The sequence below is a fragment of the Pyrgilauda ruficollis genome, unplaced genomic scaffold (assembly GCF_017590135.1).
Source record: "Pyrgilauda ruficollis isolate IOZ18807 unplaced genomic scaffold, ASM1759013v1 scaffold161, whole genome shotgun sequence".
Taxonomy (NCBI): domain Eukaryota; kingdom Metazoa; phylum Chordata; class Aves; order Passeriformes; family Passeridae; genus Pyrgilauda; species Pyrgilauda ruficollis.
In genome coordinates, this window is record NW_024514876.1 from 428,810 (window position 1) to 454,530 (window position 25,721).

General features: G+C 56.6%; 3 protein-coding genes across 11 annotated transcripts; 1 reads left to right on the top strand and 2 right to left on the bottom strand.

Moving 5' to 3' along the window:
- The first annotated feature begins 56 nt into the window (after positions 1 to 56).
- On the top strand, positions 57 to 7,043 carry LOC121351154 (alanyl-tRNA editing protein Aarsd1-like). Of its 4 annotated transcripts, none has more exons than XR_005954760.1 (14): positions 57 to 222; positions 296 to 418; positions 487 to 646; positions 1,081 to 1,138; positions 1,478 to 1,634; positions 1,722 to 1,838; positions 2,443 to 2,573; positions 2,747 to 2,813; positions 2,991 to 3,082; positions 3,541 to 3,595; positions 4,100 to 4,194; positions 4,332 to 4,482; positions 4,935 to 5,083; positions 6,873 to 7,043. XR_005954760.1 is itself a non-coding variant. In XM_041463063.1 (12 exons), exons 1-12 carry the CDS (start codon positions 184 to 186, stop codon positions 4,465 to 4,467), a joined length of 1,230 nt encoding a protein of 409 aa, XP_041318997.1. In that variant the 5' UTR covers positions 57 to 183; the 3' UTR covers positions 4,468 to 4,553. The 4 variants fall into 4 exon arrangements, 1 of the variants encoding a protein (XP_041318997.1); XR_005954762.1 differs by having other exon boundaries at positions 5,010 to 5,083; XR_005954761.1 differs by having other exon boundaries at positions 5,014 to 5,083.
- G6PC1 (glucose-6-phosphatase catalytic subunit 1) lies at positions 5,934 to 11,276 on the bottom strand. 2 transcript variants are annotated; one of them, XM_041463065.1, is made up of 5 exons: positions 8,606 to 11,276; positions 8,012 to 8,121; positions 7,576 to 7,684; positions 7,243 to 7,358; positions 5,939 to 7,144 (listed from the first exon to the last, which is right to left on the bottom strand). In XM_041463065.1, the coding sequence occupies exons 1-5, from the start codon at positions 8,833 to 8,835 to the stop codon at positions 6,633 to 6,635; spliced, it is 1,077 nt and encodes a 358-aa protein (XP_041318999.1). In that variant the 5' UTR covers positions 8,836 to 11,276; the 3' UTR covers positions 5,939 to 6,632. The 2 variants fall into 2 exon arrangements, with proteins under 2 accessions (XP_041318998.1, XP_041318999.1); XM_041463064.1 differs by having other exon boundaries at positions 5,934 to 7,144; positions 8,012 to 8,746.
- A 187-nt stretch (positions 11,277 to 11,463) lies between these two features.
- Positions 11,464 to 24,203, bottom strand: LOC121351145 (membrane primary amine oxidase-like). Of its 5 annotated transcripts, XM_041463049.1 has the most exons (6): positions 22,836 to 23,587; positions 21,957 to 22,724; positions 14,111 to 15,215; positions 13,739 to 14,024; positions 12,900 to 13,029; positions 11,464 to 12,738 (listed from the first exon to the last, which is right to left on the bottom strand). In XM_041463049.1, the coding sequence occupies exons 2-6, from the start codon at positions 22,419 to 22,421 to the stop codon at positions 12,436 to 12,438; spliced, it is 2,289 nt and encodes a 762-aa protein (XP_041318983.1). In that variant the 5' UTR covers positions 22,422 to 22,724; positions 22,836 to 23,587; the 3' UTR covers positions 11,464 to 12,435. The 5 variants fall into 5 exon arrangements, with proteins under 5 accessions (XP_041318983.1, XP_041318982.1, XP_041318981.1 ...); XM_041463048.1 differs by having other exon boundaries at positions 21,957 to 23,587; XM_041463051.1 differs by lacking the exons at positions 11,464 to 12,738; positions 12,900 to 13,029; positions 13,739 to 14,024; positions 14,111 to 15,215 and adding exons at positions 16,660 to 17,272; positions 18,471 to 18,600; positions 18,816 to 19,101; positions 20,855 to 21,455 and having other exon boundaries at positions 21,588 to 24,203.
- Between the last annotated feature and the right edge of the window lie 1,518 nt (positions 24,204 to 25,721).

Below are 25,721 nucleotides of genomic sequence, written 5' to 3' on the forward strand. Positions count from 1 at the left end.
CACCGGGAGCCGCTCACCCGCACCGGTCCCGGCAGCGCGCGCCGCCGGCGGGAGCGCGCCCGCGCGTCACCGTGCAGGCCCCGCCCGCGCGCGGCACGCGGGCCGCCACCGCCGGTCCCCGTCCCTGTCCCTCCGCGGCCGCGCCCGCCGCCAGTCCCGGCTCGCTTGTGCCGAACGGTCGCGATGGTGTTCCGGTGCCAGCGGGACAGCTGGGCCCGGCAGGTAGCGTCGGGCCGGGGCCGGGGCGCGGGGCAGGCCCGGGCGGGCCCTCACGGCGCCGCCGTCTCTGTCTCAGTTCACCACCAGGGTGGTGTCGTGCCGGGCCGCCGAGCTGCGGCCCGAGGGCGGCGGGGAGCCGGTGCGCGGGTTCCAGGTGGTGCTGGAGGACACCATCCTCTTCCCCGAGGGCGGCGGGCAGGTACGGGCCGGGCCGGGCGGGGCGGGGGCCGGGCCGGGGCCGGCGGCACTGATGTCCCGTGTCCGCAGCCGGATGACCGCGGCCTCATCGGGGACGTGCCGGTGCTGCGCGTGACACGGCGGGGCCCCGAGGCCGTGCATTTCGTGCCGGCCGCGCTGGAACCGGGCGCTGAAGTGCTGCTCTCGCTGGACTGGGAGCGCCGCTTCGACCACATGCAGCAGCATTCAGGTCCGTGCCGGTACCGGGGAGCGCACGGTAACACCCCGCGGGGCGTGCCGATGGGGCGGGGGGGCGGTCAGCGCCCACCGTGTGCCCACCCTGGTCAGGGCAGGGAGAAAGCCGGCAGCTCTGTGTGCGCAGTCTGTTCCCGGGACTACTGAAGGCAGCAGCTGCCCTTCTGCGAGCTCTCCTTGGCTTGTAAACAAACGCACCAAACACAGGTTTGGAAGAGAAAGTTCAGCCTGCTTTGCAGCCCCAGCGTGTGCTGCAGTGCCAGGAACCGAGGCTCACAGGCCAGAGCTGTCTCCTTGCTGCTCCTGAGCACTGGCAGGAGCCCCTCAGCGCCCAGCACTCGCCTGTTGTGGAGAATGTCAACAGGAAAGGCACAGCCCGACTGAAAATAGCAGTGGCACTCAGAGCTAGTGCTTGCACATCTCTTCCAGGACAGCATCTCATCTCAGCCGTTGCAGAACAGATGTTTGGATTCAAGACGACTTCATGGTGAGCAGGGTAAAGGTTCCTTTTGACCCGTTTGGTATGTGCCCCCATGCTACCCTGCACAGAGCCTGAGCCCTGAAACACCAAAAGCAATTTGGATGTTTCACTTGAGCTCAGATGTTGCAGGAGAGGTGACTGACCTGGAGAGAAGTTGTACAAAGTGTTTGCTCTGTCTTGTCCTCCTTAAGTGTTTGGTTTCCACCTGGTGCTTTGAACATAACAGGGAGGAGGGAAGTCTGTTTTGTTTCAGTACCACATTGCCAGCAGTGGGATGCTGGTGCTGCACAAAGGGATGTCCCAGCTGATCTCAGCTACAGCAGCAGATGTTCTTCCTTGGTGCAGGGAGCTGGGCCGTCAGCGCAGTGTCATTGAGCTGGACACCCCGCTGGTGACAGCAGAGCAGGTCGAGGCCCTGGAGAAGAGCGTGAACGAGAAAATCCGGGACAGGATCCCTGTAACAGTGAGGGAACTGGCTGCGGATGACCCTGAAGTTGAAACAGTGAGTGGTGGGAGGGAACTGATGGCTAACGTGGGACTGGAATAACTGAGCACAGATGTCACCTGCTTTGTCACTCTCCTGTGGCAGGTGAGGAGCCGGGGGCTGCCCGATGACCACGCAGGGCCAGTGCGCGTGGTGGACATCAAAGGCATCGACTCCAACCTGTGCTGTGGGACTCACGTCTCCAACCTGAGTGACCTCCAGGTGTGCTGCTGCAGCTGGGCTGCCTCTGGGAGCCACACTCCACACGAAGTACAGGCAGAGTCTCTGGGATCCACAGGCTGCTCCAGACTGTGCTGATGGGGAAGGGGGTGGCAGCAGCCCCAGGCTGAGGGAGCCCCAGGAGGGTCACACATGGGCTGGGTGCCACAGGTGCTTTTGTTTCCTTGTTGCAGAGCTCAGCCCTGTATGCAGCAGTGACACTGGCAGGGGTGTTGGCCATATTCCCTCTGTTTAAAGCTCTGATATTTTTGAGTGCTCATCATGGATGAGAAATCTGTGCAGGGAAATGGTGATAAAATCCTAGAACTGCCTTTAAGTATTTGTACTTTCTCAGTCATTGGTTGGAGTCTGTTTCCTAGCAGATACATCCAGATGCCTTGTAGAGTACATCCCCTGGCTGCAAGGTTGCATAAATTCCATTGTAACACCGTCCTTTTTTTTGTATGTTTACCTTATGACTGATTTTAATCTATTTCTTTTCACTAGCAGAGAGTCAAATTTCACCACAAGGCATAATCTGGCAGGAACTGACCACCTATGTGAATTACCAAAATGCTGTCCTGACCAGGTTGATTTTCTTTTTAAGGTTATTAAACTCCTTGGCGTGGAAAAAGGGAAAAAGAACAAAACCAACTTGGTTTTCTTGGTGGGAAACAGAGTGCTGAAGTCAATCGAACAAAGTCACAGTACTGAGAAGGCTCTAACCTCCCTGCTCAAGTAATGCCCTTTCCACTTCTGTTATTTCATCTTCACTCCTCCTCCTGAGAGACACCCCATAAGCCTCAGGGTACACGTTGTGGGGCTGTGTATGATGCTGCCTGTTTTGCTCCTTTAGGAAATCCTTCCTTTGTCCTTCAGAGTAGTGATCCAAAGTCTCCCATTTCTTTCAGAAATGGACCAGGTGAGCACGTAGAGGCTGTGAAGAGACTGCAGAGCTCTGTGAAACTGCTCCAGAAGGTACAAGAATGGCTGGGAAAAGTGGGTTGTCATTATTTCCTTTAGACCATTAATTGTGGTAATTGGGAGTCAAATCTTCGGCTGCAGTATTATGAAAAGTGCTGAAACCTCTGGGAGCACAACTGTGTTCACACTGACTTCTCCAGCTGCAGTACAGTTAATTTCCTTTTCTTTCAGAATAACCTGAACCTGCTTAGAGACATTGCTGTTTTGATAGCCCGGGACTTCAAGAGCAAACCTGCTCCAAAGCAGCTGTTTGTATTGCACAGGTATGGGGGAGCTCAGGGAAGAGGGGCCAGCAGTATCCCACACGTTTTATGACTGTTGGATCTCTCACACCTTGTGAGAGCAGATTGTTTTCTCAAGGAAGAATGTAAACAAAGTAAATAGAATATTAAACTGCCTTAGCCTGCTGCAAAATAGTGCAATTAAAGGAATCTGTAATTCAGTCACTGAATTCTTCTGGTGCTGTAGCTGAGAAATTGCTGTGTCCATCTAATTCCCTATGCACCTGATATTTTCAAATAAAACCAGGGAGCTCTATTTCTTAAAGATAACTCTTGCATAATTCCTAAGGAGTGCCCAGCAAGGATTTACATATATAGACAAATAAGAGCAAGAGGCCAAAATCCTGATCAGGCACTTCGTTTCTGATTGAGATTTTGTATTCTAGAGGGAGGTTTTGCTTCTTTCTGAAGTGTTTTTTTTTTTTAATTCATCCATACAGGAAAGAGGGTGATTCTGAATTTATGAACATCATTGCTAATGAGATTGGGACAGAGGTGAGTCACTAATAAAGACTAAACTGACACCACTCTTTTTTCAGGCCAGGCTGCTGTTCCTGCCACAGTCATGATCTGCAGATCTGGTTCCTTTGACAGGTACCTGAGGTTACCTGTCCCCAGCAGCCTCAGTCTGTAGGGCAGTCCCCAGTGAGAATTCAGAGCCCTGGAGAAGTCTTAGCCCCCAAGAGCTGTACAGAGCCTCACTGGCTGAAATAGGTTAGGATAGGATTAGGCAGGAGTAGAATAGAAAGAACAGCAGGTTTCAGTCACAACCTAGTTCAGCTGCCAGCTATATCCTTTTAACTTGGGATACCCCAGTACTGTTATGTCCCAACAGCACATGACTGGGCACAAAAGGTTCAGATGCCCTTTTACTTTTTTCAAGCAGTTTCAGTTTCAGTAATGCACATAGACTTCTGAATTGTCAGTTTGCTGTTTGTGTTCTGTGGCCATTGTGGAAAGCACTGATTTATCTGGAGCAAAGCCCATCTTTGTCCACAGGAAACCCTGCTATTCCTGACTGTGGGAGATGAAAAAGAAGCAGGACTCTTCCTTCTAGCTGGACCTGTTGAAGCAGTTGAAAATTTAGGTCCCAGGTAACATGTTCTGTGATTTGTTTAACTTGGTAAGAATTCTGATGCAGACTGAGCAGCTGCACAGTGTGATCCAGGCAGGGATCTGTGTGTGCTGTCTGGAGCAGCTTGGGCTGCAGCTTGTGGTGTTGCTGCTGCAGGGTGGCAGAGCTGCTGGGTGGGAAAGGAGCTGGGAAGCGCGGCCGCTTCCAGGGCAAGGCAGCCAAGATGAGCCGGCGAGGAGAAGTGCAAGCTCTGCTCCAGGAATTCATTAGCCATCAAAACCCAGGAGCATGAGAAACAATTCTCAAAGTAGGTTTGTCTTATATTTGTTTGCATAGGCTCCACTAGCTTCTTGCCAGAGAATAAAGACCTGAACCCAACAGCTGGTGTGCACATGCTCTGCGTGGGCTGCTCACGGAAATGGGGAGGGGATCTGCCATTGATGTCTTTCTGCAAGGGCTCAATTCTCAGGACAAATGGTGCAGGGATTAAAGTAGTCCTTAGTTAACCACTTTGTAGGGTTCCCAAACCCAGAAGGGACCTCCTGCTGGCAGTACTTTGGGGCGTTTTGCTTTGTGCCAGTTGCTGAGGAGGAGTTGCTTGGCAGGAACGCTCAAGCAAGAGGCAGTTGGGCTGGGCAAGGCAGAGAGCAGCTGGAAGGGAGAGCAGGTGCCCAACAGACAGGAGATCACTCCTCACCACATACCAAGTCCTTTCCCTTGGTGGGGTGCAGTTACTGGTCATTTTTTGACCATTGGTAGTTCTCAGGCTGATGCAGCTGTAAACTCCCTCGGGATCAGGCAGAGCTGTCCCCTCAGCTCACCTCTCCTGCCCAGGCAGGCCCTGGAGCTGCTGCAGTCTCCTCTGGAGGAACTAAAGGGCGCTGTGGAGCCACAACAGGGCTCAACAGGTAATTTGAGAATTTACCCTTCCCTTTCTTGCTAGAAATGGTGTGACAGGTTTACCCCAGATGCTGCTAATAAACAGAGAAACAGAATAAAAGAAACCTCCATCCTAAGGACGTTAATCTGTCATGAGCAAGGGGACGGGAGCAGCCCCAGCAGATGGGGTTCCCACCCATGGCTGGTGTGACTGCTGCATGGCCACAGCCTTGGCTGAGCTATTGGGATGGCATCAGAGCACAGGGACCACCACTGAGGCCTGGAACTGGGTGTGGGGTCAGAGCTGCAGGGGCTGGTGCTTTGGGAGTGATCCTACTCACGCACACAGAGTCTGGCAAGAATAAAGTATCTGCACCTCCCTGTGTATTTTGGGCTATCTCAGACTGAGCGAGGGTGTTTCCTGAGAAGGTTGATAACTGGGCTGTACAGACTGCACAGCGTGGAGGGCAGCAGGTTGAGCCCACAGCCCTGCTGCAGAGTGAGCACTGGGCTGGGGTACTGAGGTGGGAAGGGCATGACCCCAACCCCACACCATGGCAAAATGCCAGTTCTGTCCCCAACACCCTGGGGGCTCAGCACAGCCCCAGCTGGGCCAGTTGGTCCCAAAGCTGAGCTTGTTTCTGTAAGCAGTGAAATGACTCAAGTTTGTCCCTGTTCCTGGCACAAAGTGCACCCAGAAACATTGGATAAACAGCACAAAAAGCAGCCCATTGCCCCCACTGTGCTGTCAGTGTTCAGCTGCACCTCAGCGCAAAAGGTGAAGACCCGGGGCACTGGGCAGTGCCCTTCCTGTTGGCTTGAACATGTCTTCCAGGTGTTGAGGGTCTTCAGCCCATAGGAGAAATGTCCTCTACCATCTGCAGGCCATGGCACAGCCCTGTATCCAGGAGCTGATCCCCATCCCATGGTGCAGGCCAGCAGGACACTCAAACTCGCCAGCTAAACAACCTTCAGCTTTAATAAAACACCTCCTGTTCACACCCCAGCCACCCCATGTGATGTGTGCACAGATCCGTGTAATGCATGTGCACGCCTGGGTGTGAGTGCCCCCCACACTGATCACACAGAGGTGAACACCAAATGTCCCAGGGCTGGGGGTCCCTCACACTGGCACTTGATCTCCGTGTCACAGTCTGTCCATTCCTGTCACAGAGCTGCCTCTTCAGCAGACCCCAGACACACTGAGGTGAGAGCCCTGCTGCCAGTGGTGCTGTCCCCAGCCCTGCAGCACAGAGGTGGCCTGTCCCCAGGGGCTGCAAGGGAGCGCAGCACCTCCCTCTGCTGCGTCCTGGGCAGGTGACCCCAACCTGTGGGTGCAGGAGGGACAGCAGGGGAGTCGTGGGCATGCAGGGCACTCTGTGCCAGCCCCAGCCCAGCGTGACTGGCACTGTGGGTCCGTGTTGTGGGAGCCACCCAGCAGCACCACCAGCCCGGCCTCCATGGTCTGCTCCCAGTGCAGAATCAGCCTGTGCAGACTCAGCGGGAGGCAAACAGTGGCTGAGGTGCACCCAGGGCTTGGTAGCTGCCCCTGAGACACCCCTGGGGTGTCGGGGTGCCTTAGGCAGCCTTTTTGTGCTGTGTGGCCAGGAGCTGGGAGAGGCAGTAGGGGATGAGGCCGACAGTAGCCAGCGGCACGGCAGCACTCTTGCAGAAGGAGAGGGCGTAGAAGAGCAGCTGCGTGTGGGAGGGAGGCTTGAAGGCATCGAAGACGTGGAGGATGAGGAGGGAGGCAGCGATGCAGCCCAGGCGGAAGGGCAGCTGCTGGCCCTGCTTTAACTGGGAGCTCTCCTGGTACAGGTGGGAGTTGAGGGCCAGCCCCAGCCCGAAGAGGATGCCCAGGTTACGGAGGAGGCTGGCAAAGGGAGTGGTGTCAATGTGGACCCACTCAGGGTTGCTGCACCACTTCTGTGCCTTCTCCAGCGTCCAGAGCAGGTCCACGCCGAATGTCCACAGCAGCAGGTAGAAACCCAGGGTGAAGCTGAAGAGGAAGAAGGTGATGCCCAGGTACCGGTGGAAGCTGGCATGGTAGATGCAGCGGACATGCTGGAAGGTCTTGGCCACAGCCATCCCTGCCAGTAACAAAGTGAGAGCATTGGTCAGTGCTGCAGGTACTGCAGTCCAGCACAGTGCTGCTGCAGGGACAGGGAGGGGGGTCTGATACACTCACCTGAGAAAACCCCTGCAATCACCTGGTGGGGGAAGTGAGCAGCAATGAAGACTCGGGACATGCAGACACAGACCTGAACTGCCCAGAACCCAATCCAAAGCACTGCCCACAGCACCCTGTGAGGGACAGGAGGCCATGTCGGTGCCAGGGCCAGCTTGCACTGCCCATGGCACTGCCATCATGTACTCCAAACAATGCCTGGCTGTCGCTGAGCCTGTCGCCATGCAGACCCCAGCTGTCAGCCCACAGCCTTGCACCTGGATGGGCTTGGCTGTGCCTGTCAGTGCTGGAGCCACCTCTGCCTGGCACAGGTGGTTCTGGCACTCAGCTTACCAGTATCCCAGTGTCCTTGACTGCTTCTCTCCCCCAGCAGCAGAAAGGAGGGCTGTCACCATGACATAGTACACGCCTGCTGCACCCATGGCATGGCCAGATGGGCTCCCTGGGCAAGAAGAGAGACCCAGGTCAGACTCTGCATGGGCCAGAGCTGAGCACTCACAGGGGTTTGTGCTGATCCACCACAGCTTCACCAAGGGTCAAAGTCTGCTCCGTGTAGGGACTGCCCTGCCTCCTTCCCCTGCAGGCACAGCCAGTGTCCCCAGCAGCACAGCAGCAAGGGCCCTCTCTCCAGAGCTGTCCAGAGGCATGTGCTCCCTGCAGGCTGCCAGGCAGGCCAGGCCAGCACCCCCCTCTTTGCCTGTTCAGGTCACCATGGGCAAGCCCCCCCTGTCCTGGCTGCAAGCCCTTCCCATGGCTTGGGGAACCCTACCAGGGCCAGTCTCGCAGGTGAGCGGGAACTGCTGGATCTCTGGTGCAGAGTTGTTGCCATAATAGTCTGTGTCAAGGACCCACCAGTATGGTCTCTCCCCAAAGAGAATCCTAAAAAGAAAAGAGAAGGGATCTGAGGAGATCCAGGGTGCAACTGCAGATTTAGATCTGTCCTGGGAGATGGAAGAAGCAAAGGACCCACAAGGTGCAGAGCATCCTGACAGACACAGCACCCAGCTGATTGCCTGGTCCTGACAGCTGACACTGCCTGTCCATGTCCCCAGCCCCAGCCCCAGAGCTGAACTTAAAGAAAGCAAGTCAATATGACCTCCTGTGGCGAGGGGCTCTGTGGAGATCCCCCCACTCAGCACCAGCCCTGGCTGATGGGAGGCTCTGTTTGCAGGAGGCTCCATCTCTGCTTGGAGCAGAGGGGGAGAGCTGTTGCTGCATGGCTTGGGAAGGAGTGACCATTGTCACTGCCCAGCTGGGGCTGAACTCTGTTCTACTCCAGCCCTGGGGCTGAGAGCACCCATCTGGCCCACATCACTCCAGGTGTGCCAGCACATGGTGGGAGTGTTGGCTCGAGGCCACTCACCACTTGAAGACGAGGTTGAGCCAGTCTCCGATCACAGCCACCCAGATGAGCCTGATGCCCACTGCTTCACTGAAGTGGAACCAGATGGGGAAGAGGACAAAAAAAGCATTCCTGAGATCAGCAGCATAGGAGATGAAGAGGAACCAGTCCTGGGAGCCCTGGAAGCGTTGCTGCAGCCAGTGTGTGGTCTGGATGCCCACATCATGCAGGAGGTTCATGTTGGCCTCCATCCTCCTCCCTGCCCTCGGCGTGCCTCTGGCTGTCCCGTACTCCACTGTGCCACTGGGGTTTTATACTCTGCAGGGTCTTGTTTGCAGCGGGCAGGTCACTGTCCCAGCACTGATCTTTGGACCCAAAACCACTCTTTCCAAAGGTACATCACCAGGGGGTTGTAACAAACATGTTTGGAACAGCTTACGTAAAAGGGGAAAACAGGTTTCGAGGGCACGTGGAGCGCAGTGCTCCAACCCCAGCACCATCCCCTGCCCCTCACCATCCCCTCACGCAGGGGGATCCTGCAGCTGGCTCCTCCAGCTAGCCAGGACAACAGCTCACTGCTCTGGCTGACCCACAGCCCTTGCTCCATTATCCCACACTCTGTGTGTGACAGTCCTGCAGAGCTGCCACGTCCAGGGCTGACAATTGCTCTGGTCTCTCTGCCATCCCCATGTGAACCACCACCAGAGCATGGCAGGGATGCCCAGGAGCATGCTGTGGGTGCATGGAGCAGAGGGCAGACTGCCCACCCCCCTCCTCATTTGCCAGGCTAATTTAACCAGGACTTTGCATAATGGGAAACTTTCAAAGCCGTTCCTGGAGGTCCCTGCAGTCCCAGACAGCCAGGCCTGGGATTCTCCTGGCTGCCAGTCGTGTTCTTCTGATCTCTAGTGGGGGCTGAAGGACCTTTGCAAACAGAGACTGCATTTCTTCTCCCAGCACTGCTCCACTGGGTTAATCCCTCCTGCCCCATCAGACCCCAGCTGTGAGTACAGAGCCAAACACAGAACTCATCCTGCGGTGCCCATGGCATCCCCTCCACCCCAGCTGCACTCTGCTGTCCCTGCTAGCAGTGCTGGCACTGCATCTTTGTCACCCACAACTGCCAGTGCCTGGACACAGCCCTGTGGCAGCAGCACAGGGTGCCCAGCCAGCACCCACCAGAGCTGAGCAGGCAGCAGGGCATTAATGATCAACAGCCAGTGAAATGCATCACTTATCTCCCTCCTGAGAAAATTCATGTCAGGATCCTTGAACCCCTGCCCTAGGTTGTTTGTCTCTGTGAGAGCTGTGTCCAGTCCTGAGTCCTGCTGACAAACAGCAGGAGTTACAGGCCCCATCCTGCCCCTCTGGCCATGCAGATCCATGGGGTCTGACAGGCAAAACACCAGCAAACCTTGCTCCCTGGGATATGGGCATGGATGGCCTGGGAGGAGAGCAAGCAAAGGCCACAGACACAGACTCAGCCCTGCTGCAGGCATGTCCCATCCAGCCTGGCTGTGCTGCACCCAAGGAAGGTGGTCCCAGACCCTGGACTGAGCTCCTGACCAGCAAAATATCCCAACACAAAAGAAGTTTGCACAGAAACATAATTACTCTTGCAAAATAAATTCCCTAACAGCTCATTCCAGGGTCTTCAACTGAGAGTGACTTTGGCCAACGTGAAGGAATGCAACAGACTTGGCTTCTGTTCCAAAAATATTTTGAAACCATCAGCAATAAATCCTTCCCAGGAGATTTCACAGCAGAAAATGGGGCAAAAGGTGCTGGGGGATGGGGACTAGCACTCCAGTCCCCTAGGAAAAAGTCACTGCAGGAAAACTGGGGCCATAATGGGGAGAGAGCAGGAAGCAGGATGGAAGCAGCCACCTCCTCCCTCCCAGCACAGAGGACAGAGTGGCTCAGCCCAGTACCCCAGTGTGTTTGTGCAGTGCCAGGTGCACATGCCACAGGTCAGGACTCTGCCAGATGTGCCACACGGTCCCAGCACTGCTGCATGCCCTGCCCTGTGGATAAATCCCCAGCCCCAAAGTCACTGTGTGGACCTGGGGCAGGGCAGGGCAGCAGAGCTGCCTGGGCACTGCAGGGTTCTGCATTCTGCCTGGTCTGACAATGCTCAGGGTGCTGCTCTGTACAGCCCTGCCGGCAGCACCACTGGGATGTGAACTGCAAAGGGGCTGGCTTTCCAGGGAAGGACTGGGGCCAGGCTGGGGGAGCCCAACTTCTGCCCAGCTGTGTGACTGCAGTGCCAGCAGCTGGCTCTGCCACACGCTGTGCCCGTGCTCCCAAGGCTCTGGCACAGGCTGTGCCCGTGCTGCCCAAGGTTCCAGGTGCAGCTCTGGCCAGCACAGCACCAGTGGGGGCTGAACGTGCCACGTGGAGTGCCCGTGTTTGGTCCGGAATGTTCCCTGACAGCTGCAAGGTCCAGGCTGGGCTGTGGCAGCGTGGTCACTGCGTCAGCACTGCACATGTGGGCACACGGTGGGCAGGGAGCTGGCTGGGCACGACCTTCCTCCTCTGGGCACAGCCCAGGGCACCCAGGGGCCGCTGCAGCCCCACACTGAGCCATGGCCTGAGCTGCCCTCTCCTCCCCTCACCTCTCCCACGTGCTGCAGCAAGCTGAGCTGGCTCCCAGGGGCACATGCTCAGACATTGGGGTTGCTCAAGCCCCTCTCAGCATGTTCTGGACAGACACATCCACTGCAGGAGGGGTCAGAGGGGATGGATACCCACCGTGCCCCCAGGGACACTTTGGTGAGTGTTTAGTATCTCAGCCATGGGCCAGGGCTGGCACTGGTGTCACCAAGCTTCTTGGTGTCCCCACGCCAGCCTGGCACGGTGGGGAGGGGCTCTGTGGGATCCTGCAGCCCAGAGCTGCACATGCAGCTAGGGGTGTGGAATCAAGGGTCCCCACACAGGGGGGCTGAGCAGGCTGGGCAGCAGCCAAGCCCAGGACTGATTAACACAGCTCAGAACAACTGTTAAACATTAACTCCCTTGTTTGCTCCATATTCCCTGGCAGGAGCCTCCTGCCAGCACCGGGGTCCAGGAGCATCGCCAGGACAACTCACACAGCCATGCCAGGCACGGTGCCAGGCTCTGGGGCAGCCCCACAGCCCTGGGAGCCCCACAGAGCTGAGCCAGTGCCATCCCTAACAGGGCTTCAGCCGTGCCACAGGAGACAGAGCAGCACCCGGGAGTTTGTTCAGGAGAAGCACTCGAGTGCTTGTTTATTGGGAAGGGCACACACGGGGCAGCCAGCCCGGGCAGTGCCCATCCAGAGGCCCAGCCGTGGGCTCCTGCAGCCATGGGCTCCTCCAGCAGCCTCCCAGTGAGCCCAGGGCAGCACCTCCCTCTGCAGAGCTGGCCCTGCTGGCCCTCGATGCTGCAATGGCTGTGTGGCTGGGGAGGAGATTTGGGCATCCTGTGGCAGTTCCACAGCAGCACCACACCACTCACTCCTGCCACTGTGGGCAAAACCTCAGCTGGATCACAGCTCCGAGGGCAGCTGCAGCTTTGTGCTGTGGCCAGCACTGTGCCCCTGTGTGCAGCAGCGATGGGGAGGTGGTGGAAGCCCATCCCGGAGGAGGGGAGCAGCTGTGGGCACCCCACAGTACCCAGGGTGACATCCAGGGTGAAACAAAAAAATCACTTCCAGCAGCTGCTTTTCAGAGGCTTTGGGTCCTCCTCTGGCAGTGATGAAACAAGAGCTGAGCTTCTCCCAAAACCTGACCCTGAGCACAGGACACCCTGGGCAGGGGGAGGGCAGGTCCTGCTGTGGGACAGAGACCCTCTGAGCACCCACCCGAGAGGCAGCAGCAGCCCCTGGCCCATCAGGGCCCGCCAAGAGGCGGTGCCAGGCTGAGGTTGAGGAAGCCCCCAAAGTGGAAGGGGGGCAGGCGGGGGGCACAGGTGGCAGCAGGGGACAGGCAGGCAAGGGGATTGTCCCCACATGCCCCAGCATCCTGCTCACTGCTGAAGTAGACACTGTCAGGTGAATCCACTGAGGGGTCCTCGTTGAAGTAGTTGTAGGGCCTCAGGAAAAAGCCAACACCATTCCCCACTGTCACTGTGTTGGGGATGTCTTCAGCATGAGGGATGTGCAGGAACCCCACAGTGATCCAGGCAACCAAGTCCTGGGAGAAGAGGAACGAGGCATCTGTCAGGCTGAGCAGGACTCTGCCAGCCCAGCAGCTGCTCAGTCTGGCTCTGGGACAGGAGCAGCTTCTGTCCAGGGCAGGAGCCAGGGTGTCCCCACAAGGTTCAGCTTCCCTCCATCCCAGGAACCCCAGCTCACCTCGTTGGTGATGGTCTCGTTGTTGATGAAGTCAGCAAAGGCCACAGTGGGTGTCCAGGGGTCGTTCTGGTTGTAGATGCTGGTGCTGGTGGGCTCCTCCTCCTTCCTCCGGGTGACAGCCAGCTGGTACCTGCCAGCACAGGGGTCACAGGGGCCTGGCCACGCCAGCCATGGCATTGCCAGCAGGGAGGCACTGCCAAACTGGGGCTGGGCATCCCCAGTCTGCCCTGGGGCAGGGAGGAAAGGGCCAAGAGGGCAATAATGGGCAGCAGCCCCAGCATCTCCAAGCTTTGTGGGGGATCCCTTGCTGCCTGTGGCTTTTCCAGCATGGCTGGGAAACGTGGATGGATCCAGGTGCAAACGCTGCCACTCAGTGCCCAGTGCACTCCCTTAAGCCACAGCTGCTTCTCCCCACACAGACTTCCCCAGCATGAGCTCCACCAGTTCACCCTGGCAGTGAGACTGGTCTGTGCTTATCCCAAGCATTTTCCAAAAAGGCATTCTGTCCTCGTGGGAAGATATCACAACCTGGCAATGCCAGTGCTTCCCTTAGGAATTCATTCTGCAGCCTACTTCCCCTCAAAGGGAAAAACACACGGGGTTGCTCTAAATTAGTCTGACGTGGGGTCAGACTCCTGCCTGTGAACTACCATAAGCAGATGTTATTGAGCAACATGTCAAGGAAATTTCAGAGCCAAAAGCTCTGAAAAAGCGTGTTTGCTTTAACCCTTTGTTTAACCCTTCCCTGCAGCCTGGTGCAGACCTGCCCAGGGGTGAGAACCTCCCTCCACCAGGAGCAGAAGCAGCTGAGCCTCAGGCTGCACAGCCCTGGCACCCACCTGCCCCAGCTGACAGAGCGTTCCATGGAGCTGTTGGTGGGCAGGTGCTTCCCAGCAAAGCTGATGATCTGGATCCTGTAGCTGCGTGGGTGCTCCCACTTGTTGGGATTGGGGCTGACAAAGGAGAGGTAGCGGGGCATGGGGACATGGAGTGGGAATGCTGCCTCATCCTCCCTCTGCAGCCTTTCCCTGCGGAGGTATGGCCGCTCAATGGTGCTCTGTGTGCTCCAGGGATCTCTGACAAACTCGTACTCCATATCCTGGGTCTCCACGGAGTTCAGCTGCCCTGTGAAGCAGAACAGAAAACCCTCTCAAGCTCTGCAGCCCAGGCCACAGTAAACCACAGCCATGCACAAAGGTGGCCAGACCTACCGTCAACATCCAGGTCCACCTTGTAGTGGATGTGGTGGAGGTGCATCGTCCCCAGCGTGTGAGGCCCAACCCTGTTGCCATAGTCGGTGCCTCGGCCATGGAAGAAGGAGGAGCTGATGTAGCCAGTGGCGTGCACCCGGACCTCCACGGCCCCGCTGGCATGGAACATGAAGTCCCAGATGTAGTCATAGTTGATGAGCGTGGAGATGCTGCGGATGACCAGCGTGTTTTTCCTCAGCCCGCCGTAGTAGAAGGACTGTGAGTCGGAGAAGTGGCGCCTCAGAGGGAGGGCAGAGTCGTGCTCAAAAATGCAGAGGGAGTTTTGGTTGGTTTTGGGAGTATCTGTCTCTGCCAGGTAGTGCCGGTCCACGTAGGTCGCTGTGTAGGGGCAGTCCAGGCCCCGCACCAGCTCGTAGGCAAACCTGCCGATGCCAAAGCTGCCGTCCAGGTAGCGGGTGGACATTCCCCCCGGGCAGTTGGAGCCGTACAGGGCTAAGGCTTCCTGCAGGCTCAGCTCATAGACAATCCTCTCCCCGCGGTACCTGATGTCAAAGAGGCGCGGGCCGGTGTTGGGGTTCATGCCGAAGGCGATGCTCCAGCCCTGGAAGGTGATGTGGTTGTTCCTGACGCTGTAGCGGGGACCCTGCGGCTCAAACTGCAGCGGGCCCGGGGGCCCAGGCAGGCGCCGGGGCTTCATTGAGCCCAGAACTGCATCAGCCTGGGGCTGCTTGAGCCTGACCACCTCCAGTGTGCCAGCCACAAACTCCTGCTCCAGATCCCCCGTGCTGGCAAAGTACCGGCCGTTGTAGAAGACTTTGCGCAGCTGCCACCGGGAGACGTGGAGGTCCCCATGGTCCACCAGCACCTCCAGCCCCACTGGGGACAGGTAGTAGCCGGTGCCAGGCACATTGTGGAAAAGAACAAACCAGGTGAGGCGGTCACCGGACTTGAAGCCCCGTGGGGCTGTGGTGAGGGTGACCAGGTCGGTCCCGTCAGACTCGCAGCAGGCGGCGAGGAAGCGCGGCGCCTTTTTGAGCTCCCTGTGAACGAGGGCGTTGATATCGGCGTACTCGCTGCCGGTGACGGCTCTGCGGTGGTAGGGCACCTTCCCCCCGTACTTCTGCACCGTCACGTCCCGGTGGTACGCCGGCCCGGGCAGCGGCCCCACCACGTACTCGGTGATGTTGGGCTCTGGCTGCTGCCCAAAGTACAGCACGGCCAGAGCCTCCCGGGGGGGACGAGCCCCGCCGCCGTCCAGGAACCGCAGCACCTCTGCCTTGGCGGGCACCTGCAGATCCAGCCAGGCGATGCAGTTCTCCGAGGGTTTGGCACGGGACGCGTCCACCAGCGGCACCCCGAGGTGGCCCCGCAGGTACAGCACCACCTGGGACATCTCCTCAGCTGTCAGGTCAGCAAACACCAGGCTCTGCCCATCCTCCGTGTCCTCCTGCTCCGGGGGCAGGTGCTGGCAGCTTCTGGGGGTCCTTTCTCTGGTCAGCAGCACGCAGACCAGAGCGAAGATCGTGGCTAATGCCAGACCGAGGAGGATGAGCACGGTTTTCAGGCTCATGCCTGCACTGTTTTCAGTGCTCCTGCAGTCTGGCAGGACAAGTTTCCAGCTGTGGAATCCTCCCAGCAGCTCACTAAAACAAGGGGCTGGGTTGGCTCGGGTTTATTTTCCTCCCCTGTTTCCTCAGCAGGGAACAGCCCGAGGAACTCGTAGGGAGGGTGCAAGGGGACGTTCTCACACATTGCCAGGATTTGCTGGGAACCATAAAAGGCAACTTTGCTGTGCTTCCCTAGAGAGCCATAATGTTAAGTAAATTCAATGTTTGTACATCTGTCCTTTCCCTCTGGTCCCAGATCCTACACTGCAGAGCTTGGAGAGGATGGATGCAGTTGTTTAGGGGGAATAAGCACATTCTCACTTCTCTTTCTCTTAACCCCGCAGATGCTGGGCTGGCAGCAGTGGCTGGAGAGACAATCCTTCCCAGTGCAGAGCAGTGCTAAACACAGCACCACTGCCCCATCCTGACACAGCCCTGCCATCACTGCTGCTGCCAGCATCCCCATGGTCCTGCAGCCAGGGGGCAGGGGACAGCTGTTTGTCACCTTCCAAAGGTGCCCACTGATCCTGAGTTACAGCCTAGCACAGATGGGGCTGGAGGAGGGGAACAGGGTCCAGCCAAACAGGCAGTGGCACTGGCCATCCTGCATCACCAACAGCCAGGAAAGATGAAACCATTAAAGCCATTAAACCCCTTCCTGCAAGGTCCTGTCCAGATCCCCGCCTTGTGCCCAGCACTGAGGGCCTGAGAGCCACAACCCACACAGTCCTGGCCACGACCCAACAGCCCAACAGCCACAGGGCTTGGTGCCAGTGCCCACCTCCACCACAGCTTGTCCCTCCTGCCCTCCAGCTGGACATCCCCGTGCCCTGACAAGACCCAGAGCCACGCTGGGCTGGTTTGTGGGCACAGGAAACATGGCAGAGACCAGCACCACCCCCAGGAGACGCTGCTGTAAGTTGTAAGAACGAGACACTTGAGAGCATTGGACCAGCACCATTTTCATTATTTTAACCTGAGATATGCACTACACAGCACTTGCTTCTACAGCAGAGGAACAGGATTCTCTCCTCACTTTCCTCTGGCAATAGACTCAAGTTCAGGAACTAACAGATAATGTAGACTTCCATCTCACATCATGCTAGGAAAATCATGTTTCCCTCTTCAAGAGCACTATTTCAAAAGCAATGACAAAATGTGAAGTCACTGGACAACTGAAAATGGAGACAACTTCACTAAAAAGCTGAAAATCGGAGACAGAACGGTCAGCCTGGTGTCTCTGACCACATCTCCTCACCATCCTGCAGAATTAAACCCTGCTCATATTTCGAAAACCATCATAGGTGAATGGTGGGAAGTTTGGCAAACAGGAGGCAGTTTTGGGCAAGCAGGCAAGAGGGTTGATTTCACATGCTGTAAAGTCCTGCTCGCTGGTGAAGAACACACCATCCTGGGAGTATATAGAGGGGTCCAGGTCATAGTAGTTGTAGGGCCTCAGGAGAAAACCAACCGAGTTTCCCACGGTCACAGTGTTGGGAATATCCTCAGAGTGCGGAATGTGGAGAAAGCCAGCAGTTATCCAGGCAACCAGGTCCTAGGCAGGGAAGAGCCACAAGCCCAGGGTTACTTCAGAAGCTGCAGTGACCAAAATACACGTGAGGCAGTGGAGAGTGACAGAGGAGGAGGGGGACCCCGATGGGCACCAGCCAGCTGCATTCCCACACACCAAACTCCTCTCTCCTGGGAAAGCTCCTCCCTTCCCAAAGACCTGCCACAGCCATGGCTGCAGATATTCACCCAGTGGAAGGACCCTTGCCTTGACCTCCATGGCCTCACTTTGGCCTCACAGAGATTTTCATGACATTTTGCCAGCATTTCTCCACAGGGAGAATATAGGGATGTGCCTTTTGTTGACAGAGTGATCACATTTGTGAGGTGTTTTACCAAGAGCAAGAGGGCCTCTTGCACCTGGATCGGTTTTTCTCTGTAAAGAGTTTGTTATTTTGGCTTTTATTAAAACCTTTTTGTTTCCAACACTACCACAGAAGCCATTCTGCTGATTTTATGCCTTCTAAGGTAGCTCAGCTATCTTTGGTGTGAAATAGATCTCCCAGAGCTTATGAGACCTGGCTTGAGGAGACTCATATTTCAGGAGAAACAAGCTCTGCTCTGCACACACTCTCTGTGTTCTCTGACCAAAGTACCAAGCAGACACAGAGAAGGGGATGCTCAAGCCCACTTTCCTCTGGGCTGCTGCTCTCAAAGCTGGGCACATTGTCCCAGGGGTGGTGCTGGAGTCTCCCTGCTCCTTGGGGCTCCCATTGAGCCTTTTGTTGACAGAGTGATCACATTTGTGAGGTGTTTTACCAAGAGCAAGAGGGCCTCTTGCACCTGGATCGGTTTTTCTCTGTAAAGAGTTTGTTATTTTGGCTTTTATTAAAACCTTTTTGTTTCCAACACTACCACAGAAGCCATTCTGCTGATTTTATGCCTTCTAAGGTAGCTCAGCTATCTTTGGTGTGAAATAGATCTCCCAGAGCTTATGAGACCTGGCTTGAGGAGACTCATATTTCAGGAGAAACAAGCTCTGCTCTGCACACACTCTCTGTGTTCTCTGACCAAAGTACCAAGCAGACACAGAGAAGGGGATGCTCAAGCCCACTTTCCTCTGGGCTGCTGCTCTCAAAGCTGGGCACATTGTCCCAGGGGTGGTGCTGGAGTCTCCCTGCTCCTTGGGGCTCCCATTGAGCCTGGGCTGGGTGTTGCATTCCAGCCCAGAGACCCCAGCTCACCTCGTTGGTGATGGTCTCGTTGTTGATGAAGTCAGCAAAGGCCACAGTGGGTGTCCAGGGGTCGTTCTGGTTGTAGATGCTGGTGCTGGTGGGCTCCTCCTCCTTCCTCCGGGTGACAGCCAGCTGGTACCTGAGGACAAGAAAAGAGAGGGGAGCAGCCCCCCGAGGCAGGGCAGAGCTAAATCAACTCCTGAAAGCCTGCAGAGCACAGGCCTGCTCGGATGGAGCAAGCCCAGAAGAGTGCTTCCCTGTGCCTCCCATCAAGGGACATCCAGCAATGCCTTCCCAGCTGGCAGGGCTGAGGGGGTCTCTGAGAGCCTGCCACGCCAGCCACAGCAGCCTGACCTTGCCCAGCTGATGGCCCTCTCCATGGAACTGGCCTCGGGGATGTGGTCCCCTGCAGAACTGCTGATCTGGATCCTGTAGCCACGCTGGTGGCCCCACTTGTTTTTGCTGTTGGCTGCAAAGTAGATGTATCTGGGCATCTTGGACTGGAGTCGGAAGGCAGCCTGGTCTTCTGTGTCCAGGACTTTCCTGGTGAGTCGTGGCCGCTCTATCTGCTGCTCTGGGCTCCAGGGAGCCTGTGCCATCTCAAATGCCATGTCATGGGCCATGAGGGAGTTTTTCACCCCTGTGGAGCCAAAACAAAGTAACTGAGGAGAGTGCCCACAGTGCCCTGTTCCCCAAGGACATCACAGTGCCTGCTCTCCCTGGGCTCTGAGCACTGACCCTGTCCAGGAGCAGCTGCTGCTCTGCAGCCCCACGTGCCATGACAACACCCCCTGTGTGGACCTAGGGCTGGACACTTGTCCAAGCTGGGCAGCACCACTCTGCAGCAGAGGCTATGAGAGACAAGAGGGGACAAGGGATGTTCTTCCACCCCAGGACAGAAGGACAGGTTTGCCTCCCACGCAAGCACAGTCTAATTAACTAGAGCACAAGTTTGTTACTGCTCATCCTGCACACTGGAAGCACCTGGGGCAGCCAAGCTGCGACTGCACACGGGAGCAGGGGACCTCTCTGGGTCACTGTAGTGGCTCCACAACTCGGGATCCAACACCCAAGTGTTTCCTCAAGAGAAGGAGGGGAGGGATCTGCAGGAGCTCCCTACACAGCCCCGAGCCCTCCTGCCTGGACAGGGCTCCCCTCTCACCACAGGAACAGTCTGGGATTTACACAGCTCTGCTCAGGAGGGCTGTACAGCAGTCAGGGCTCAGGCTCTGTAAACACAGGGGCATTGAAGTCACAGAAAAGGACCTTACCCCCAAACAGGAACGGTATTTTAGCACATTCTTGAGCCTTGCTTGCAGGAAGGAACCAGTACCAGCCCTGATTTTGACTGTAACAACAGCAGCAGCACCTTTCAAGGCCACACAAACCCCTGCATCACAGGAGGACACCAAATGCTTGCTCTGGGGTTAGCTGCAGCTTGACCAACACAGCTCTGAGGTTACTTTCCACACGGCAGGAGACAGCCGGGATCCCTGGGGCTGTTCCTGTTCCCTGTCCCTGCATTTCTCTTTAGGCTGGTCAGATGTAGCCACTGCCCACCAGCGACCTCTTCGGTCCTGTGCAGATGTAGAACATTTTCCCTCTGCCTTTGACAGAAGCTGTTTTCAACAACAGGCACCAGGTCTGGCCCCACTGTCCCCAGACTGCAGGAGCTGCCATCGCCTTCTGGGCGACTCAGAGGTGCCCCGAGCATCCCTGCACTTCCAGGGAGCTGCCAGCACTTCACTGTGAGCAGGGGGCTGCTCCTGGGCTCAAAAACCCTGTGCAGACATCCACTGCCAGGCTGTGACTGCACACGGGAGCAGGGGACCTCGCTGGGTCGCTGTAGCAGCTTCACAATCCAGGATCCAACACCCCAGTGTTTCCTCAAGGGAAGAAGGGGAGGGATCTGCAGGAGCTCAGCCCCACTGAGCACCAGGATACCTGCCCTGCTTTACATGGGGCAGTGAGACACCAGGAGGATTTTCCCAAGGGAGAAGGAGTGCCAGGAGCAGCAGCAGTGCTGTGAAAGCAGGCTCACTCTGTGCTCAGACAGGGCCAACTCCCCGTCTGCCCGGCCTTGCCTGTGGCAACACACACCGTGCCAGACGGGAGGCCTCAAGGAAACACAAACATTTTTCAGCTGCTACCTTTCATACTTTCCCTGAGCTGAACACAGAGCTCCCAGAAATTCCCACTGCTTTCCACTCAATGACCTTGACAGACTGTTTTATAGATCGAAAGATAATTTTGCGATGAAAGAAGAGGTTAGGAGAATAAAGAAGCAGAGTTCTGATGTGAGTTATTAGGGACTGTATGGACGAGGAGGCAAACCCCAAAGCTCTGGGGCTTATCAGAACAATGGCAGGCATTAAGAGAACATCCAGACCTACCTCCCACATCCAAGTCCACCTTGTAGTTGACAAAATGGGTGTGTATCGTACCCAGGGTGTGCTCCCAAAGCCTATTGCCGTATCTCAGGCCATCCCCATGGAGAAAGGACGAGCTTGGGTACCCCGTGGCCTGCACCTTGCCCTCAAGGGCCCCGTTCTGGTAGAAGATAAAGTCCCACACGTAGTCGTAGTTGCCCACGGTGGCGATGGAGCGAAGGACCAGAGCGGAGTTGACCAGCCCCCCGTAGTAGAGCGACTGCAAGTTGGAGTAGTGGCGCCTCAGAGGGGAGCCCAGGTTGTGCTCAAAGACGCAGAGCGAAGCCTTCCTCTTCTTGGGCCTCAGGCTGTCAGACAGAGAGTGCGTGTCCACGTAGGTGGCCAGGTAGGGGCAGTCCACCCCTGGCACCAGGGGCGAGGTGTAGCGGCCCAGGCCAAAGCTGCCGTCCATGTAGCGGGTGGACATCCCGGCCGGGCAGTTGGAGCCGTACACGGACAGCGCCTCCTGCACGCTGATCTCATAGGCAACCCTCTCCCCCTTGTGTCGAATGTCAAACAGCCGCAGGCCCGTGCTCACGCTCATCCCGAAGGCAAAGCTCCAGCCCTGGAAGAGCACCCGGTTGTTCCTGACGCTGTAGCGGGGACCCTGCGGCTCAAACTGCAGCGGGAACAGCGCGGCCGCAGGCGCTCGGGGCTTCATGGACGAGAAGTCCCCGTCCCACGGTGCTCTCCTCACCTTCTCCACGCTGACCCGACCCTGCACGTAGGCACTCTCCAGCTGCACCATGTCCCTGTAGTACTGCCCGTTGTAGAACACCCTGCTCACCGCCCACTGCGACACGTCCAGGCTGCTGTGGTCCACCAGCACCTCCAGCCCCACCGGGTGCACAAAGAATCCACTCACGTTCTGAAACAGGACAAACCAGGTGACCCGATCCCCAGACTGGAATCCGCGGGGAGCGGCCGTCACCGCGGCAAGATTGGCTCCGTCGTACTCCATTACTTGTTGCATGAAAGCTGGAGCCGAGGGGAACACTTGGCTCTTCAGAAACCCTCCGATCTGCTTGTATTCCACAGCCAGCGTGGGCCTGCGGTGGTAGGGCACCTTCCCCCCGTACTTCTGCACCGTCACGTCCCGGTGGTACGCCGGCCCGGGCAGCGGCCCCACCACGTACTCGGTGATGTTGGGCTCTGGCTGCTGCCCAAAGTACAGCACGGCCAGAGCCTCCCGGGGGGGACGAGCCCCGCCGCCGTCCAGGAACCGCAGCACCTCTGCCTTGGCGGGCACCTGCAGATCCAGCCAGGCGATGCAGTTCTCCGAGGGTTTGGCACGGGACGCGTCCACCAGCGGCACCCCGAGGTGGCCCCGCAGGTACAGCACCACCTGGGACATCTCCTCAGCTGTCAGGTCAGCAAACACCAGGCTCTGCCCATCCTCCGTGTCCTCCTGCTCCGGGGGCAGGTGCTGGCAGCTTCTGGGGGTCCTTTCTCTGGTCAGCAGCACGCAGACCAGAGCGAAGATCGTGGCTAATGCCAGACCGAGGAGGATGAGCACGGTTTTCAGGTTCATGCCTGCAGCTGGTCCAGCAGCATTCAGAGACTTTCAGAGCAGGCTTTCCAGCTCCTGCCTCTGTCAGTGTGTGCTGCACTGGATGGATTAACACAGAAAGTACAAAAGACTGGGAGAGGCTAGGGGAGGAGATCTGAAACCCTTGGTGACCAGAAAGGGCAGATCTCCTCTCAGCTGCAGCCTCTTTGGTCCTCCTTCACAGCAGTGCCCTGAAAGAACTTGTGGAGATGTAGGGTCAGTGACTCAGACAAGTTCCACATAATTCCGTTACTTTTTCAGTCCAGCCTGCTTTCCTGAGGCTGCCTGTAAAAACGGAGATTCTGCAGTCAGCCTGTGGTGGCTGTGACCACTGTGAGGCTCTGACAAGCTCGGAATTGTTGCCACACTGTACAATTTCACCTCTTTACAACTCACCGCTTTTCCTTGTTTATCAGGCTGCTTCCTTGTAAACATTCTCCCTGGCAACACCATTCCAAGCTTGGAGTTACTTTTTATTTAATTTTTTTCAGTCTTCCACATGGAAGCCTTTGCTGAAAACACATCCTTCTGTGTAGCAGCAGAAAAACTTTGGCAGGCATGGAGATGTAGTTCAGGATGAGAATCAGGCCCCAACGTGCTGTGAACAAGCAGCTCTTAGTTTGCACCTCAGACCAGCTCTGAGCCAATTTATCCCCAGCACTGCACTGCCACAGGATCATCCAGCCTTTGTCTCTGCCTCCAATTCACAGATAAACCGAGGTGCAGCTTCCAAGAGGTTCCCTCAAGGAGAGAAGAACCCTGAACCCACACCTGGCAGTGCCTGCTGTCAGTGCTGCCAAGCCAGTGCCCAGGCTGGGCAGCACAGCTGCTCTGTGCCACCCCAAGGACAGTCCCTGCTGGCCTCAGTGCTGCTCACAGCCCTGGCAGAGCAAGGCAGCCAGGACTTGGTGCTCCCTCCTGCCACGCAGCAGATGCTCGGGGTAGACAAGACTCACCACCTTGGCTGCAGTCCCAGAGCTGGTGCTGAGTAGGACAAGGCATCCAAAAGAACCATGGCTGGAGATTCAACCCAATATTTCCACTCCTGCTGCCAGCCTCACCTCACCTCACCCTCGTCTTCTCTTCCTTGCATCATTTTCCTGATGGCAGACAGCGCCCACCAGCCCCTGGTTCTTCCTCTGCAGCACATCCTGCCTGGGGCTCACCCCTCTGTGCTCAGACACCAGGCTGGGAGGCAGAAAGCCACATTGCCGTGGGACACACTCCATTATCCTCAGCACCACTGGCAGCCTGAGCCTTCCTCAGGGCAGCTGTGAGGCCAGGGACACACTCACCATGTCTGTGCCAGCACACAGGGCTCTGCCTCACCAGCCAGGAGAGCCTCAGAGCCACAGCTCTGCTTCATGCAGCCACAGAGCCAGCAAAGGGCTCGCTGCAGCACAGACACAGCACGGGCAGGGACAGCACAGAGGAAAACAGAGCCGTGGCTGCATGGGACACAGCAGCCACAGGTGGCAGAAATACCTGCTCTCATCAGCTCCCAGCAGCAGAATCAAATGCCTCTGGGTAACGCCAAACAAGGCAAAGCAGCACTGATTTCCTAGTCAGTCAGGTTTCAAGGATTACCTGAGGTTAGGCTTGGAAGAAAAATTCCCTTTTGGTTTTGGCCTGGAACATGGTGCCCATTTCACTTGGAGCAGAGAGCAGCAGCTCTGCTGTCCTGGGTCAGGTTTGGAGCACAGAAAACACTGCTGTCCTGGGTCAAGTTTGGAGCACAGAAAACACTGCTGTCCTGGGCCAGGTCTGGAGCACAGAAAACACTGCTGTCCTGGGCCAGGTCTGGAGCACAGAAAACATTGCTGTCCTGGGTCAGGTTTGGAGCACAGAAAACATTGCTGTCCTGGGCCAGGTCTGGAGCACAGAAAACACTGCTGTCCTGGGCCAGGTCTGGAGCACAGAAAACATTGCTGTCCTGGGCCAGGTCTGGAGCACAGAAAACACTGCTGTCCTGAGTCAGGTCTGGAGCACAGCCAGGACATACCTGCTGCCTCCCAGGAATGGGACAAGTGCTCTGCTGGCACACACACCAGCACAGCCAAGGTGAGACTGCAACAGAACCTCCATGGCTGCAGGACAAAGCTCATGTGGATCTTTCCTTTGAGAAGCACAAAGAGATTGTTCAGGTTTGACTTTGCCCCTTGGGTTTGCATCTCCAGCTCCTCAAAGCCACGCCACAGGCTGCAATTACAGAAGGGCCCTTTCCAAGCAGCACAGCAGTAGTTTAGGAAAACTCCACAGGCCTTCCTGCCCCACAAATCACAACTCAACCCTGCAGCTGGGCTGAGAGAGATCCAGAAATAGACTGTGGGAACACTCCTGGTTCTCTGCACGTTGGGGGCTTGGAAAGAAAGAGAAACCCTAATCTGTACTGACATCCCCATGACAAACCAACCACAGCACACACCCCAGGGCTGCTGGATAAGGATGGCAGCTTTCTGCACTGCCTCTGCCCCACTGCAGAGCCTGTGCCACGGAGGCCTTGTCTGATAACAGGTTTTTTAGTCCTGTCTGTTTCTGCTGGACTTTTCCAGTGCTGGTTTAAAGCTGATTCAGAATAAACAAAACAGCCCTAAATCCATCTTCATCCTGCAGTAGGAATTTGAGGAAGCAGAGTAATTAACTAAGTCTGCAGAGCCAGAACCTGTGTCAATAGCTGCCTGATGGAAAGCAATGAGGGATCTTTGGGGGCCACACACACCATGGAATTGCTTGTGTACCCTCTCCAAAAGGAGCCTGCAGCAGCTTAAAGCTAACCTAGAATTAAAGAAATTGCACGTCTCTGTAATAACAGCAGCAACTTGTAACTTCTCCCTAACTTGTTTATGACCTGCTCAGTGCACGTACTGCTTCCCACATGCCAGTGCCCAGTGTGATCAGCCCATCACTGACCCACGCCCCATGGAGAATTCACATCCTACCCATGTTTTATTTTGGCTGCGTGGTTGCTTGTAGGCACTGCCCATCTTGTATTTGCTAAATTGCCCACGTTCCCCAGACACAGCAAGGGAGATGGGAGTGCTGTTTTTCACGCACACAGAAAGGTAGAGGTGGCAAAAAATAGCATCTGAAATTTACTGAAACCCAAACCAGACAGGCTTTGGCTTGGGGAAACTCGGAGACAGTAACTGTGACAGCTGGGGAAAGGGCACAGGAGGAACACCCCTGCCAACACTCCCAACACCAGCAGGCTTGAGCAAGCCCCAAACCAGAGCTCAGACTTCAGAAAGCTCCCACTCTCAGCTTATGCAAAGCACAACAGTG

Bases quoted from the DNA above. Each gene is read 5' to 3' on its own strand.
- LOC121351154 (XM_041463063.1), top strand. From the start codon at position 184: ATGGTGTTCCGGTGCCAGCGGGACAGCTGGGCCCGGCAG. The intron at 1,839-2,442 runs GTGTGCTGCTGC...TTTCTTTTTAAG, and splicing joins CCAACCTGAGTGACCTCCAG to GTTATTAAACTCCTTGGCGT. The intron at 2,574-2,746 runs GTAATGCCCTTT...CATTTCTTTCAG, and splicing joins GCTCTAACCTCCCTGCTCAA to AAATGGACCAGGTGAGCACG.
- G6PC1 (XM_041463064.1), bottom strand. From the start codon at position 8,423: ATGGAGCCTCCTGCAAACAGAGCCTCCCATCAGCCAGGGCTGGTGCTG. The intron at 7,685-8,011 runs GTAGGGTTCCCC...CTTCTTGCCCAG, and splicing joins CACCTGCGAGACTGGCCCTG to GGAGCCCATCTGGCCATGCC. The intron at 7,145-7,242 runs GTGAGTGTATCA...TGTTACTGGCAG, and splicing joins GATTGCAGGGGTTTTCTCAG to GGATGGCTGTGGCCAAGACC.
- LOC121351145 (XM_041463049.1), bottom strand. From the start codon at position 22,421: ATGAACCTGAAAACCGTGCTCATCCTCCTCGGTCTGGCATTAGCCACG. The intron at 15,216-21,956 runs GTGCCCTACCAC...TACGGGGGGAAG, and splicing joins TGCAGAAGTACGGGGGGAAG to GTGCCCTACCACCGCAGAGC. The intron at 14,025-14,110 runs GTAGGTCTGGCC...TCTGCTTCACAG, and splicing joins GGTGGACCTGGATGTTGACG to GGCAGCTGAACTCCGTGGAG.